Source organism: Colias philodice, chromosome 18 (genome assembly GCF_061535455.1).
Source record: "Colias philodice isolate Cphi_HAF_F1 chromosome 18, ilColPhil1 Martin Lab GWU primary, whole genome shotgun sequence".
Classification (NCBI taxonomy): domain Eukaryota; kingdom Metazoa; phylum Arthropoda; class Insecta; order Lepidoptera; family Pieridae; genus Colias; species Colias philodice.
In genome coordinates this window covers 3,473,312-3,489,383 of record NC_143103.1, presented here as the reverse complement: position 1 = coordinate 3,489,383, position 16,072 = coordinate 3,473,312, and the positions used below count along the sequence as shown (strand labels likewise).

Here is a 16,072-nt window from a genome sequence, read left to right as displayed (position 1 = left end):
GGTTCGCGGGTAGTGGGGAGCACAGTCACGCAGCAGCCCCGGGCGTGAGTGGACGTGTGTTTACCCCAGTTACTGGCGGCGTAACGAGCCAATCCCATCCCCTGCATTATGATATGACAAACATACGTAAAAGTAACAAATATACACATACACATCCATCTTCAAACTTTCGCATTTATAATATTAGTAGAAGTAGGATTGACTTCTAATCTTGGTGATTCGATCCTTAAATTTAAATGATTTGAAATTTAAGTAATTTGAAGGTGAGGATAATTTTTGCTGATAAAAGGAAAAGTCGAAATAAACGCGAAAATACTTAGTGTTAACCATCTTCCTAAACCAAGGAACTTATTTTAGGTATTCGTATTACAAGACAATTAGTTATAAAAAAACTTAACTGATAAACGCAAACTAAAATTGTATGAATAATAAATAACCACTCAATGAAACAGATATTTTGTCATCCTCCTGGACCAAAGAACTTTATAGTTATTTAGGTTATTCTGCCATCTTGCAATTATAAGGAAATAACTGTTAAACCGCAAACTAAAATAGTCTAGGTAAATAATAAACCACCAAATAAAACAAATATACATTTTGTTATTAATGAATTCAACTTACGTATGAGTATTAACCGACCCAGCTTCACAATGATACCGGGGTGGGACCGATCGCCAATTCGCCGCTAATGCCGTCATAGCGCCTGCATCCAACACACCGAAACCGAAGAGATGGTTGAACTCCAATCCTACGCCGTTCATAGTCCAGTGGAAACGGCCCTGATAAAAAATTAATTTGACCATGACTTCTCAAATAATTTCATAATTTATTCTTAGCATCTATTCCATGAGTTAGGTACGTATTAGAATATGAAAATTGAAATTTTGAAGTCTCGATGATTTATTAACATTTATCAAGAAAGGTCCATTATTTTGCTTGTAGTTTTTGTTCCGACACAAGCGAATTTAGGTACTAAAATTAGAATTCCAATCCCAGACCACTGACCATTCCTAGGAAGATACCTTTATTTTATGAACATTGCCAAATTCTCAATATTGTATAATACAAGGTTATTACTTATTGTAGCATTGTTACCTATGTATATAATACCTATAGCTTCAGTGATTCATAATAGCACGGGAACATAAACAGAAACTAAAGCGAAATTAATAAATGAAAATCTCAAAAACCTGAAATCTTTTTGTTAATCAGCGGACTTGGATATTATTGTAAGAATAAACGGTCCAAAATCGTAATATCTGAATTGAGTCGAAAGTTAGAGACCAAAAAGTTAATTGCTAAAAATGAATTTATAAAAACCTCTATCTCCTGAATTAATTTCGAGAGACCAAAAATCTTGTATTCATAATTAACGATAACTAAAAATTACGGCTGTTAACTTTTTTGGCAAATGATTGGCTTCAAATATTCTAATGTTTATGTTTTTAATTTATTGAAGATTTTACAATTCTTTGACTACCTAAATCTAAACAGAAAGTAGTTCTGTTGTCAAATACACGTTGTAAAGATAAGCCAAAGTTCACGGGAAGTCAGATCGCATCATAGACATCAAGATTCAGGATAGAACTAACATCATTTGCATACAGGTGCTTCAGTTAATTGACATGGAGTTAACAAGCCTTACCTTTGCGTCGTAAAGGGAATTTCTCTTAGATGTTAATACTGTTAAATGCTGGATATCGCGCCAGGTCAGGTTGGGGCTGAAAACAAGGAAATGTTATTTAATTTATATGAAACGAAGTAAGTAGCACACAGTTTGCGTTTTCGTAAAATTATTTTATTTCCTCGAGTCTTCGGGTTCCATGGTAAAGAACAAAGATATTACTAGCTGTGCTCCGCGGTTTTACCCGCGTTGCTCCGCTCCTGTTGGTCTTAACGTGAGGCCTTATAGCCTTCCTCGATAAATGAGGTACACCGAAAGAATTTTTCAAATCGGACTAGTATTTCCTGAGATTAGCGCGTTCAAACACACAAACTCTTCAGCTTTATAATATTACTATAGATTATAATGAAAACCGTAAGCTATTTACTTCAGGCCATCTATAAGACTATACGAATATATTTCTCTGTACATTTTACTAAGTTCTGAGCGAACTTGTTATAGAAGTTTTCGCGTAAAAGAGCAACAACACAACTCATATAAACTTTTCCACCTTTACGTAGATAATTATAAATTGAATACGTGCTTTATATCAAGTTATAACTTTTAAAAGCGAAATATCAATTCCACTTTGTATTTTATAAAATTTCTCGAATATTCAACCCTATACTCTTTTTTTTTTTTTTTTTTTTTTTTTTTTTTTTTTTTAAGTGGGGAAATCTTACCTAAGATACCCACGGCTCCCGGGGAAGGAGCCGTGGGTTATGTCGGATTCCTACCGACTAAAACCCCACTGTGTACCAACGCGCTGCTTTAGACGGGATGCGGGGACACTATCGCAATCTTCCGCATGTCCCGCCCAGCAGTTGCCCGTTTCCAGGCCCTCCGCGAATTGCCTGTTTCCAGGCCCTCCACCAAATTACCCACCACGAGGCGGCGCAAGCTGGAACACGAGCTCACGCCACCCACTCGCCGACGATGGATTGTTCCCCGTTCCATCATCGGCGTTCCCCAAACCCCCGACCCCAGCACCGACCGGCCGGAGGGCGCGCGCCGAAAGGCCCTACGAAACGTGTTTCACGCGTCGAAGGACCCTCCGGCGCACTTTTATAGAGGTTTCCCTCGCAGCCCCCACCTCACACCAGAGGTGGCGGCCCTCGGTCCGGCCCCACGGACCGGATTACGAGTTGGCAGACGGCTGTCGCAGGACAGCCGCCGCCCCACACCCACCTACAGGAGTCACCGCATGTCACCAAAGTGACGTGTCGGGATCCCGCCCCCTGCTTTGTTGGTAGTCAGACTACCAACAAACACAACACGCGCGGCCTCTGGCCGCCATCCGCCGCCGCAAAAGCGCGGCCCCCTGCCAGTCAGTCGGAACGAGTCCCAAACGAGCCCCGATCGACCTTCCAACCTCATTTTTTCCCAGCCAAATCGCCAGGCCGCGACCGCTGGCCGCCATCCATCGCCGCACCGCAACGGCACCTGAGCCAAACCTGGCCCCCCGGAGGACCCTAGCTAGCTAGCCGGCCATCCAGCCAGCCAGCCAGCCAGCCGGACAACCAGCCGGTGACAACAAGCCAGCCAGCCGCCGCCCAAGGCAGCCGGCCAGCCAACCGGTGGAGCAGCCGGTTTCAGCCAGCCTGCGAGGCAGCCGGTGTGACCAGCCGGTTCCAGCCAGCTCGGCCAGCCGGCCTTCAAGCCAGCCAGCCAGCTATATGGATCCCTGGCCGTCGAGCCAATCGAGTCGTCAGACGACAGACCGGCCGTTCAGCCCCTCCGCGTCCAATTAGCTTCACCCAGAGTACACAGTGCACTCCGAGCTACTGAGCCCCCCCGGCCACGACAAGGCTTGGAACTGATGGGGGGGAACCCTATACTCTGTACGAACGAAAATGTTTTTAATTAAGCGAACCTTTTGCAAACGTTTATTACAAAAATAATTAATAGAGATTGTGAAATTTAAATGGAAATCTCGTGCCCATCAATATAGTATTGTATTCGGTCCAGTAATTTTACAAACAATCAGTCCTGAAGCTTAACAAGTAAATTAAATTCTGATGAGAAAAAAACTGGCCTCTAGTTGTGAAATAACAGAATATTTAGTTCATTTCTTATTTCTTTGTGTCTACGAATTTTTAGTGCTTAATTGCTTTGGGAAAATTGGGTTATTTAATATATTTTCTCAATTTCAGATATTATAATTACGAAGTTATTTATTGTATACCCTTGAAGAGAGAGATTGTTTCAAAATAAAATTATGTAATTAATTTACAAGTAGGTATCTGTTTCTTACTTGTGATAATAATTTATTATCTATCATGTTAATACAGGTAAGTATTTCCTATTCAATACTAAATACTATGTAGGTAGATATGTAATATGTTTCAAAAGATAGCTATTTTAAATTCCCAAGAATAGCTGCTGTAACAATATTTTAAAAGCAATGTAACCCAAGAATTTTCCTTAAAAATGCTAAATAAAAAGCCTAATGATATCAAGTAAATACCGTTTTGTAAAAAAATTAATGTGAAATTGAAAATTGTAAACAATGTTCACTGATATATTTGTCTTCCTAGCCGTATGTCTATTAATCAACTTGTTTTTCACATTTTTAAAACGGTTCGATGGATTTAAAATTTTTAAATAACGTTGAGCGGCTCAATCGGCTTATAACGACTGAATTGGAATAAATTCCATAGTGAAGCCAAATTAACGAGGATTCAAATAAATATGCAAGCATTTTTTAATAAAAGCAGCACGATCACGATTTTGATAATAAAGATTTTTTTCATCAAAGATAAACAATGCAATATTTATCTGATAGTTACAGACAAAGTATGGATTTGATAAATTTTTCTACACCTGGATTTACTGGTATATTCGAAAAACTATTTTCTCATTTCGCAAATCGAATCTTCCGTTAATTAAACGAATTTCGCTCGACACGTTAATTGATTCCGAAGTGCGTAGGCGGGACATAACTAGTGTAAAAGGAAATGTTATCTAGAAATGCTGTTCATTTTATCAGTAGGTATGTTTTTATATTATAGTGGGTGTACCGCGTAGATTGGGTTACACGGTACACCCACTATTCTTTCGTGAAAAACTCTACGATAAACTAGTATAAATATGAAAATACAATGGAAGCAAATAATTAATCAATCTTATCATTAATTATTATGAACAGAAATATTTTTTTAAGATGGACGGGAAGCAGGAAATCGTCGTAGTGCGCGTTCTGACTACGCTGTTGTGAGTAAGGATAATAAGGTTGATACTCACTTAGCATGCAGAGCCAACGCGAACACGCCAGCTGCTTCGGGTGCTGCAGCAGAAGTCCCCGAATGTGTCGCGGTACATTTCCCGTACAGGTCCGTGGTCGCGACGCCCGTACTCGGATCACAGGCGCCGTTGCAGTAGATGCGAGCGTATAGGAACAGGACACGTCATTCTGACCATCGTTGATTACACTGTTGTAAGTAAAGAAAGCAATAACAACTCACTTAGCATGCAGCGCGAGCGCGAACACGCCAGCCGCTTCAGGGGCCGCAGCAGAAGTCCCCGAATGTGTCGCGGTACATTTCCCGTACAGGTCCGTGGTCGCGACGCCCGTACTCGGATCACAGGCGCCGTTGCAGTAGATGCGAGCGTATAGGAACAGGACACGTCATTCTGACCACCGTTGATTACACTGTTGTAAGTAAAGATAATAAGGTTGATACTCACTTAGCATGCAGTGCGAGCGCGAACACGCCAGCCGCTTCAGGCGCCGCAGCAGAAGTCCCCGAATGTGTCGCGGTACATTTCCCGTACAGGTCCGTGGTCGCGACGCCCGTACTCGGGTCGCGGGCGCCGTTGCTGAACGTACTCGCGAGTGTCGAGGAGCAGGACTCGTCGTAGTGCGCGTTCTGACCGTCGTTTATTGCGCTGTTGATTTGTATTTAGATATAAGCCATAAGGAATTGTGGTTATAGTGTAACCCACTATGCCATGTTGGCTATCCTATAAACATAGTACTACAAACATAGTAAGTATTACACTGTTGATATAATAAAATACTATTGTCGCTAGCCACACATAAAGTAAGCTTTCAATAAACGCATATTTCATAAAACACGACAAAACCTGTTTCTAAATATTGATCGTTAAATTCCAGAAAGTTGAATGCATAAAACAGAATCCCAATACATATTATTTTACAACTTATGTTTTACTTGACATTGATTGTCCAGCAAGACGATATTCACCCTCCTACCGTCCCTGTCCAAACAAATAATATAGCAATAAGCAATAAAAAGGTGTCACCTATTAATAGAGACGGTCCACATAGACGCAGCATAGCCGTCGCAATTACAGTCGTCATCTTCGCCGCCATCGCCGCTCGCCCACACATAGATATTACCGAGTCCATTGCGACCCTGTCAAATCAATTAAACGTTATATTAATTGGCAATTTATATTTTATGGTTGTACAATCTTTCTTTAATATATAATATCAATATCGCAATTTATATTGAAGGAAGTAAGAGTTCGCGGAAAAGTGTAACTGCGAATTCGTAACAATATTTTATTAAAATTATTAATAATAAGAAGATTTTTCAATGATTAGAAGACTTCAGAATATTATGATCTGTAGTAAATGAGAATGTATCTAAGATTCCTTTGTGATTTAAAGAGTCATAATAAAAAATACTTGAAGACAAAAAAATAAATCCTTATTTTTAATTCAATAGAAATATTTACAGCTTTGCTTCTGTTAAATTCCGAAATAATGTATTCAATGAAACAATAAACAAATATTCTCGTATAACACGCGTGTGAATAATATTATCTCATTCATCAGACATTGTATTCGTCAAAGAGAAAACAAAAACAGTGTTCGATGGGTCTCGGGGGAAATTTGTATATTTTCTGAACCATGATCATTATTGCCCAACGGGTTTATTCGTATTCGAGAATTATATAATCTATTTAAGGATGATGTAACTATTTTGGTTTGAATAAAGGACCATCACATACCTACTGTTATTTCGAGAACTTTCTTTTCTAAATGGAAAAATACTTTATTTGTTTTTCTATTATTTACAATACGATTGTAGTCTGATAAGTTTATTTTATTCAACAATGGTTTATATTTATTTTTATTAGATTACAACCGTAGTTAGTTTATTCGTTTTCAATTATGCAAGAAACACGGCAGACTAGCTGAAATTGTTCCATGTTTTGAAAATGTTAAAATGTACACTGTCCATCCACTTTAAATTATGTAAGAAACACGTCAGAGCAACTGAAATATTACAAACTATTTAGAAAAGCATGTTTCAAAATGTAGCTTCACTGGTAATGTCTAAAATTGCAATATGCAAGATTGTTCATTTCACGCAGGAAGCATTGTCGTCGTTATTTTTCAACTTTCAGCTATCATTTAGAAAGGAAATGATGGCTGAGAGGTTTGAAATAAAGGAAGCTAAAATGCTTTACTGAGGGGCTTTGTGGAGGCGTCAGAAGGCAAATGCAATAAGCTCTCCTTTGTCTTCAACGTTATTTTTTCTACTTTGCTCCTTTTTAACTTAGCTTTTAAAGCTAAATTAACATCACTCTAGCTTTTATTATTGGAGTTTATATTCTATACATTCTCAAATGGAATTATTGTCAATTTCTATGCAAATTTTTAAAGAGATATGTTTGTGTTCAACCCAAAGTCGACAAATATTACCTGAACAGTCTACATATTTACATTTTGCTGCGTTAAAATTAACTGAGTAAGACTGTTGTAGAATCGAGTTAAACCTTAAATAAATCAACTTACACGGCAATAATTGAGCTTATTTAATTAGAAGGATTGTACCGAATACATGTGTAAAATATACACGTCAACAATTAATATGTGTTTTCATAAGCAATGTTCATTGTTGCACATCAAAAACGAATTCATACAGTATGTTTTTTTATGTGTGAGTTAGCAAAGTTTTATTTAGTTGTTTTAATAGTCTTGTTTTTGCTCATCCACGTTTTGCTTTCTTTCCAATATAATTATTAAGACTGCCTGGTAGAGACCCTTTTGATTAAATACCTCTAATGAAAATTCACAATAATCAAAGAATTCACGAAAATGAGATGAGAAAATTAAGATGATCGTTGTATTTTATCTTTACTTTGTATAAAAGTAACTGGACGACGGCGATTCCAATTTTCTAGAGCAAACATATTCCCCTCCCACATCGTTTTCTTTTAAGTATCTATCTATATGGAAATACATTTATATGCATAATGCATATAAGAACTTTAATAGTTTGCGAGGTGAGGTTATGTTTATATGAATATAGAATCAAACAAACAAACAAAAATACTTTATTGTGCACCAGGACATAAATATTACAAAAGCAAATATATTAAGAGACACAGTTGAGCACAAAAGGCGGTCTTTTCGCTAAGACAGCGATCTCTTTCAGACAACCTGGTGGTCAAGGAAAAACAGGAGCACTGCTAGTTAAATAATATGCTCTATTATGTACTTAGGAAACATACCTAATTTTAGCCTCTTTTATTTCGGGTAAATTATGTTTATTTGTTTCAGAAGTAGAATAACGCTATCTATTTTTATTATGTTCTTAGAACTAAGGATAATTTTAGGACTGGTAATTGAATCTTTATTTTTACCTGAGTCGGAGATCGAATCCACGTGTGAGCTTATCGCAATAAGTATATCTAATAAGCTCGAATATTATTTTCGAATAAGAATATTGTATTAAATAATGGGCTAAAATATCTCAATAAATAGCATCCTCCAATAAAGTTTTCCGCGAAAAGCAATAAAGCAATCCAATAATTAATTTAATAGTTATTTGATTGATAGAAGCAACTCTATCTATCATAATTTTAGATGTAATTATTTTATTATTGTTCATTCGACTTTATCAATCCAATTCGCAAAGATGAAGTAAAATTATTGATAAGTTTATGTGAGAACAAATAACTGCTTCAAATTTGAAGTTTATACTTATTTACTAAATTTTGTGACCGTTTGCACTACAAAGAGCTCAGAAATTTGATTTAAAATCATTTTCATGTAACGAAATTTTATCCAGATGCAGGAGATTATATGAAACATTTTAACACTATAAAAATAGTATGAGTTCGGATATTTATGCAAAAAGGAACGATTTCAACTCGATTAGCCTACTTGCATTCGTAGTTTGAGGGCCTCATACAAAATATTATATTATAAATGCGAAAGCACAGACTAATAATAATATATTATATACTACGTATACAAGCGAAAGTAACTCTGTCTGTCTGTCTGTTACTCAATCACGCCTTAACTACTGAACCAATTTGCATGAAATTTGGTATAGAGATATTTTGATACCCGAGAAAGGACATAGGCTACTTTTTACCCAGGGAAATAGGATAGGTTTTATCCCAGAAATCCCATGGGAACGGGAACTATGCGGGTTTTTCTTTGACTGCGCGGGCGAAGCTGCGAGTGGAAAGCTAGTACAAAATATATGAAACTAAGTATATCTTGGTAATTAATGGATCTTATAAGAATTTATGAAATATGCTGAAATTTTCTGACCCATATATTTTCATTAACTTTCTAGTATCACTTTCACAGTTAGTGCACTTACGTAGATTGCATTATTTGTAGGCGCCATTGTTATATAATAATTTAATTGATATTAAGTAGAACTAGTAGATGTTATCATGATACTTTAGATAAAAGCATTGCGGCTCAATTGTTTAGCAGAAAATTTAATGGAATGCATGATGGAGTTATTCACTAGGATAATAACTTTTTTGTATTTATGCTATGTTCACTTTATTTGAATAAAATACGACTATCCTCCTTGCTCACTATATATAGGTAGTAAAGCCTGTACACTGTACATTTGTACTCATAGTAAACAATTTCAAGTGTAAGTTTTTGGATAAATTTACCTAATTTAGAAACAATTTCTCAAGACGAAAGTGAAAGAACATTCGTCTTTTAAAAGATCAGCTGTGAGTAACAATATACAGCAAATTGGTAGCAGCCAATCCATTGCTGCTTATCTCTTGAATCTCACTTATTATTTGTTTCTTTACTTGAAAAAAAAAAGAACGTTTTATCAAGGAATATATTTACAAACTAGGTACTAACAATTAACGATACCGTTCAATAAATGTATCTATATTATTAGAAAGCTGTTGTTTTTGTTCCTTTGTTAACTATGTACAATATATGTATATTGGATATTGTGGGATTGTTATGTCTTATCAATAGATGCGTAATATTATGTGAGGCCTGCCAATAGTGACGTCATGAATGACGGCATGAACCGCGTGAAAAACTTGTTAAATGTCACATCCGATATAAATACACAACTTACGTAAGAACCTACTCGTCATCTCAAATATTTTTACGAAATTTTTGTTGTTTCCAATATGTTATAAACATTGATGTTACAAATTTTTTTAATATTTACTGTATCGAATATCGATTTTTTTTTAGTTATTATCTACTCAAAATAATGTTTCGAATCCAATCGAATTTATTACAATCTTTGCAAGATATTTGTAAACTATAGGCTTAAATCAATACAAATTATCAGATACATCATTCTTAACCTATAATATAAAAATAGTAAGTTGGAAGCTGAATCGATTTTGTTAATTCTTTGTTTATAATATTCCTTGTAGATGGTTCTTATGGAGAGTAAACGTAAACATGTACCACGGGCGAAGCTAAGGCGGACCGCTAGTAGGTAACATATACCTACAATAACAAAAGCTTTACAATAATTTTACATACCTCATTAACACCCCTAACTATAGCTCTCATGGTAGCATTTCTCGGTCCGTCCACAGTCCTGCCGTCATCCGTAGGCCCCCAGGAGGCACTATAAATGTGGATCTTATGGGGCTCGTGCCCCATGGAGTTCGCCTCTATCAGATCCGTCATGTACGGCTGGTCCAACATCCGAATGCCTGTACCAAAATTGATTAGATTTAGCTTAGTCTGCACGTAATGTGCAGGGGAAATCTTTTTCAATTCTTCTAATATCGTTATGGATTCCTGGATAGTAATGATAGAATATAATATGGAAACTATATATGTATAAGAAAATAACAGACTCATAGACAGAAATATTATTAATTAAATGTAATTAAGATTTAATCATAATTATTCACAAGTAATAAGAATCAAAGGGTAGCAAACGTCTTGTTTAATAATTTAATTAATAAATTACCATTTAAAACCTTTGTTATTTAAACAATAATTTACAATCCACTTCAATGAACACATTTAGGTATAATTATAAAAGGAATTTGATCAACATTTTGGTACGGAGGAAATTAAATTCCAAACCGCATCACTCAACATTGACAAATTCTGAACAATGCCGATAATCAAGCTTAATTAACCTATAACCGCCGAATATCGTTTTAATTAACTAATTTAAAGCTATTTTAGTAATCTACGTCCACACTTAGTAGAAACTAAATATAGTTATTGGAAATCTATGGTATATTTTTAAGGCTTTATATGAAATGGTTGACTTTATGGTATATTTTTAAGGCTTTATATGAAATGGTTCGTGGATGAGATAAAATAGTACGTTTTACGTTTTTATTCAAAGTATCTAAGTCTTTTTAGCCAAAAAGACTAACGTTTACCTGTAGTTACTGTATTTGATTGGTGCTAATTAAAGGGTAGATATTATCATAACATAAAAAGTGTTGAAAACAAAATAAAGTTTTCGATAATAACAATCTATAAAAAACTTCTTAAAATTTCAGGACCTGAATTTATGCATAATTTGTACCTACGCAAATCTACGTTACTCTTAGTTAAACATGTCATGTATGTTATTTGTACAGTATAGAAACGGTAGAGAAAACAATGGTACACGTACGTCGTACACATACCTACATAAAATATTTCCGCGCTACGTGCACTTTGTATTTTCAAGGTATTTTCATAGAAAACATCATTCATGCTGTCTCTTTAATTTTGCATTTAGTAATACATACTTTATATCTGTTCTAGGTATTTATATATTTATGACACGGAATAATCATTGTTGTCTAGCAGCCTCGCAAAGCAATTGCTGCTTGAAGCAACTCGGTCAGTGTGAACGTGGTCCAAAAATGACAGCACACGTCATTTTCCTCGGCCATTTCGAAAAGCCGAGGCACATAAACCGAGTTGATTTGTAGTGACCCTTTAGTGACCGGCCTATCACGGTGCATTTACATCAAACGAACTAATGCTCATTCTAACGTAACGATGTAAAATTCTTTCAGTGTAAACAGGCGTAGAACCTTCTTTCGTTGTTCTTAGTGCGTTCGAAAATTCAGAAATTCTGACTGAATTACTGATCAACACTGAATTCGAATTTTCGTTTCCACTAAAGATCACGTTATAGAATGCTCTTGCTCTAATTCTAGCTCTATGTTCGTTTGACGACAACCATAAATAAGATAATTATTTACAAATGTGGCGAAATCAGTATACGTTTTTCTTGCGTGTCTACTTTCATTTTATATTATTAAAATATCGTATTCTATATTACACCATAGATTTCCAATAACTAAATAAATAATTATACTAATACATACATACAGTATTAGTTGTATACGTAGTATATTATTATTAGTCTGTGGTATTAGGTATATAATTATCCGTGGACTGTGATTATATCTACCTATACGTTGTATCTCTTTGTAACTTGATGTTATAATAGTTATTTATAGGGACGATTAACCAAATTAATAATTATTATAGACCGTCGGACTACTAATAAAGGCGAGCACTAATATTATATGTGAACTATAAACCTTGAAACAATTTACATATAATTTCAGGGTAAAATGGAAATGTTTATTCATTACAATTATTTATTACATTATAAGTATTTATTCCATTACTAATATTCCCTTACACGCCCATCGTCACGTAAGTTCAAATACATAATACATATTATGCTTTAACTGTGACGTAACTTAGATTTCCACCATGATACTTCGCCTAAATGTTGATTACGTAACATTTGTTATGTTATAATGTTCGCTTATTTGGGTAATGTTACGTGTACAAACATATCTACAAACCAAACAACACGTGTAAGTTTGATCTTAACTTTTAATTGAATAACACATATCTTATCACAATAGGCATGACGAAAGATTTTCAAAACCTCTTCCATAATGTGTGTATACGTTTTTTAAACAAGAAAAACCCTATATTTCGTTAATATACTTAAATTTAACGAAGATAAAAGCCATTTTTCAAAAAATATTTATTAACTGTGCTAAAATAAAACAGCTCACAGGTGTCATGGCGTAGGCGTGACGTCACTCTTACGTAAATACGTAATTATCTGTGTGCATAGCGAAGTAAAATTAAACAAATATTTAATTATAAAGTGTTATAGAATCTAATTTCAAAGTTTATAAGTGGTATGCAGTATTGCAATGTGAATCTACATAAAAATAATACCCAAAAAAAGTGTTAGTAATTGTTTAAAGTGAGAAAATAATATGAAATGATTGTATAAATTTGACGCAGAGAAACCCGAACCACATATTCGTGAATTCGTAATTATATTTCTGTTCTGAGTCGATAAAGCATACGTGAAAAAATATAAAATAAATAAAAATGCGTATTCTCAGCATATTCATAACAACAAAATACACCTGCCGCGAAGTTGTTGTGAGTTGTTTACGTAGACGTGACGTCGCGCGTGTTTCAGTCAAAATGGCCGACTGCGGAATTTCAATGTTTTATTTTATTGATAATCTCATTAATCTTAATGTTTTTAATATTTATAAGTGACTATTTTTAATTTATATATTATACATTTTCCCTTAAAAACACTAATTCGAACATTTATGGATACTGTCGTCATGCCTATTACCTATTACTTAGAAACTAATATGCATAAAAACAGTAAACCTATTTGAACATATTTGTTGTTTTATTATTGTTATAAAATATGAAAATTGGAACATGTACCATTGCTTTTAGGAATCCGGATAGCATTAGAAATTGAAGAAGACAAATCAAACTTAGTCAATGGGATTCCAATTATTATTAAATGAGAACACATAGTGCACAAACGAACATAGAGCAAGAGCTAGAGCAAGAGCATTATTTCGTGATCTTTTAGTGTAAACGAAAACTCGTATTCAGTGTATAGTGTTCAGTATTAGAACATTGCATAGAATCATTTCAAATGCACTAAGAAAGACGAAAGAATGCTCTACGCCCGTTTTTCTTGGCTGTGGGGTTAGAATGAGCATTCGCTCGTTTGATCTAAATGCACCGTAACGTATCTTTCTATGCTGTGTGATTTCTATAGGTATATCTCTTGAAATTTCCCGCCCATAACAAAAGTATATCTACTTTTTATTTGGAGATTGGATATTGGAGTTCTATCGAATTTTGGGTATAGAAAATGTTTGATCTTTTAATAATGGCCTAGTTTGTAAAGGCTATCCTTCTATAGTAGATGAAGAATGTAGGTCACCATATTTTATACAAAAGCGAACTATACCAAAAGCTATAGCGATGAAAAATTTAACAAAACCCTCGAAAACCTTTTATATTCTATCGTATCGCAGACAAAATATTTCTGAATTTTTCTTATAGCTTGAAAATCCCAGGTGCCCTAACTATCCCTATAAAAATAAATATGATAATTTTATGATAAAACTTAATACAAAAGGTGCCCATACAGAGATTAATCTCAAAAGGTCAACGAGGCCGAGGAATTAAACAAAATTTGAATTCGCTTTAAACTTTTGAGAAACGACTATACTATGAATAATTATTACGATTGACGAGTATGCATATTATTTGCTTGAACACATTTACATATTATATTCTAGGTAGAATATCTAATAGGTACCTTTACATATACACATACATGTTAATATTTTTATCACAAGGGTATTCTGCTATATATTATAGTAATCCCAATTAACGATTCCATATAGATATAGTAGGCGTTTAGCTACTATTATGTATTCTGTGATAGTAGTTTACAATTTCCAAAATTCATAATTTGCCGTATAAAAAACGAAATCAAACATTTTATACATCAAAGTCACTCGACAGAATATTTTAAAAGGTCGCTGCGATAATATAGGCCTTTTGGTACTAAATCTTCATTTATTATGTACTACTTAATCCTTTCTCTCCAAACTTTTTAAAGATTATCCTTAAGATATATTGGATATTCAGATGAGCCTATGGTATGTGCATTTAAATATTGGTGAATATTCTACATTTTTTTTATCACTACATAGTATAAAACAATTATTATGATTTAAAAATTGCGGGACGTAGCGTTTGCGGCGGTACCGGCCGGCCGCCATTGCACCCGTGCGAAGCCGGGGCGGGTCGCTAGTTGAATATAATAGATAATATTATAGAGACAAGTGACGGGATTTATTGGTCAATATTTGTATTCATCATCATCATCATAAGCCCATATAAGTTCCCACTGCTGGGACACGGGCCTCCTATGAGGGTACAGTTTATAAACCACCACGCTGGCCAAGTGCGGGTTGGCGGATATTTGTATTAAGATTATTGAAATAAAACTGAACATATATTTGATTAGTCTTAAAAAAGTTTATTCAAAGATTTAATTATTTGGAAATGATAAAGAAGCAATAAGCAAAATAACGTCGCTAAAGAAATAAATCAACACGACTATAAATTCGCGTAAATCCTTAATGGTTTATAAAAGTTCAATATTGGCAACAATAAAAATAAATTGGCGCTTATTGGAGTTTTTATACTTTTGTTAACATTTTAACGAAACATTTTATCCTCTTTTCTTGGAGATTTTAAGGAATTCACGGCCTTTACGCGATTCTCATGACTGAACTTGTAACTAGTTTTAATGTTGAATTGGAAATATTATTTTAATATCAATTCAAAGATTGATAATAGACGTTCCTTTATAAATTATAATCCATACTAATATTATAAATGCGAAAGTAACTCTGTCTGTCTGTCTGTTACTCAATCACGCCTTAACTACTGAACCAATTTGCATGAAATTTGGTATAGAGATATTTTGATACCCGAGAAAGGACAAAGGATAGGTTTTATCCCGGAAATCCTACGGGAACGGGTTTTTCTTTGAAAACGCGGGCGAAGCCGCGGGCGGAAAGCTAGTACAGTTATATTACTGAAAATACGATGAACTTTTAGAAAGACTCGAAATTAACGAATTTCTCAGTAAGATTCGTGAAATAAACCTATTTTTAACAACTACCAGTAAATCGAAATAGCTTAATAATTACATAACGTGTTAGGTATATTCTTCTTAAAAGATTGAAGAATTGGGATATAATATTCGAAGTTGGTCTGGAAAAAGCAATCATGCGCGTCAATGGTCCCGATATTGTTTGAAAGTGACCTTTTGACTGTTACGATAAAAATTCTGC

The 16,072-nt window shown here is 34.7% G+C and overlaps 1 protein-coding gene across 1 annotated transcript in view; it reads right to left on the bottom strand.

Moving 5' to 3' along the window:
* The window catches only part of amon (prohormone processing protease amontillado), a 61,873-nt gene that overhangs the window by 14,028 nt on the left and 31,773 nt on the right, over positions 1 to 16,072 (bottom strand). Inside the window, exons 7-11 of the mRNA XM_089706478.1 lie at positions 10,419 to 10,594; positions 5,930 to 6,042; positions 5,351 to 5,551; positions 1,646 to 1,721; positions 622 to 779 (exon numbers count right to left, since the gene is read on the bottom strand). Coding sequence (XP_089562604.1) covers positions 622 to 779; positions 1,646 to 1,721; positions 5,351 to 5,551; positions 5,930 to 6,042; positions 10,419 to 10,594 — 724 coding nt within the window. The remainder of the gene's footprint in view (positions 1 to 621; positions 780 to 1,645; positions 1,722 to 5,350; positions 5,552 to 5,929; positions 6,043 to 10,418; positions 10,595 to 16,072) is intronic.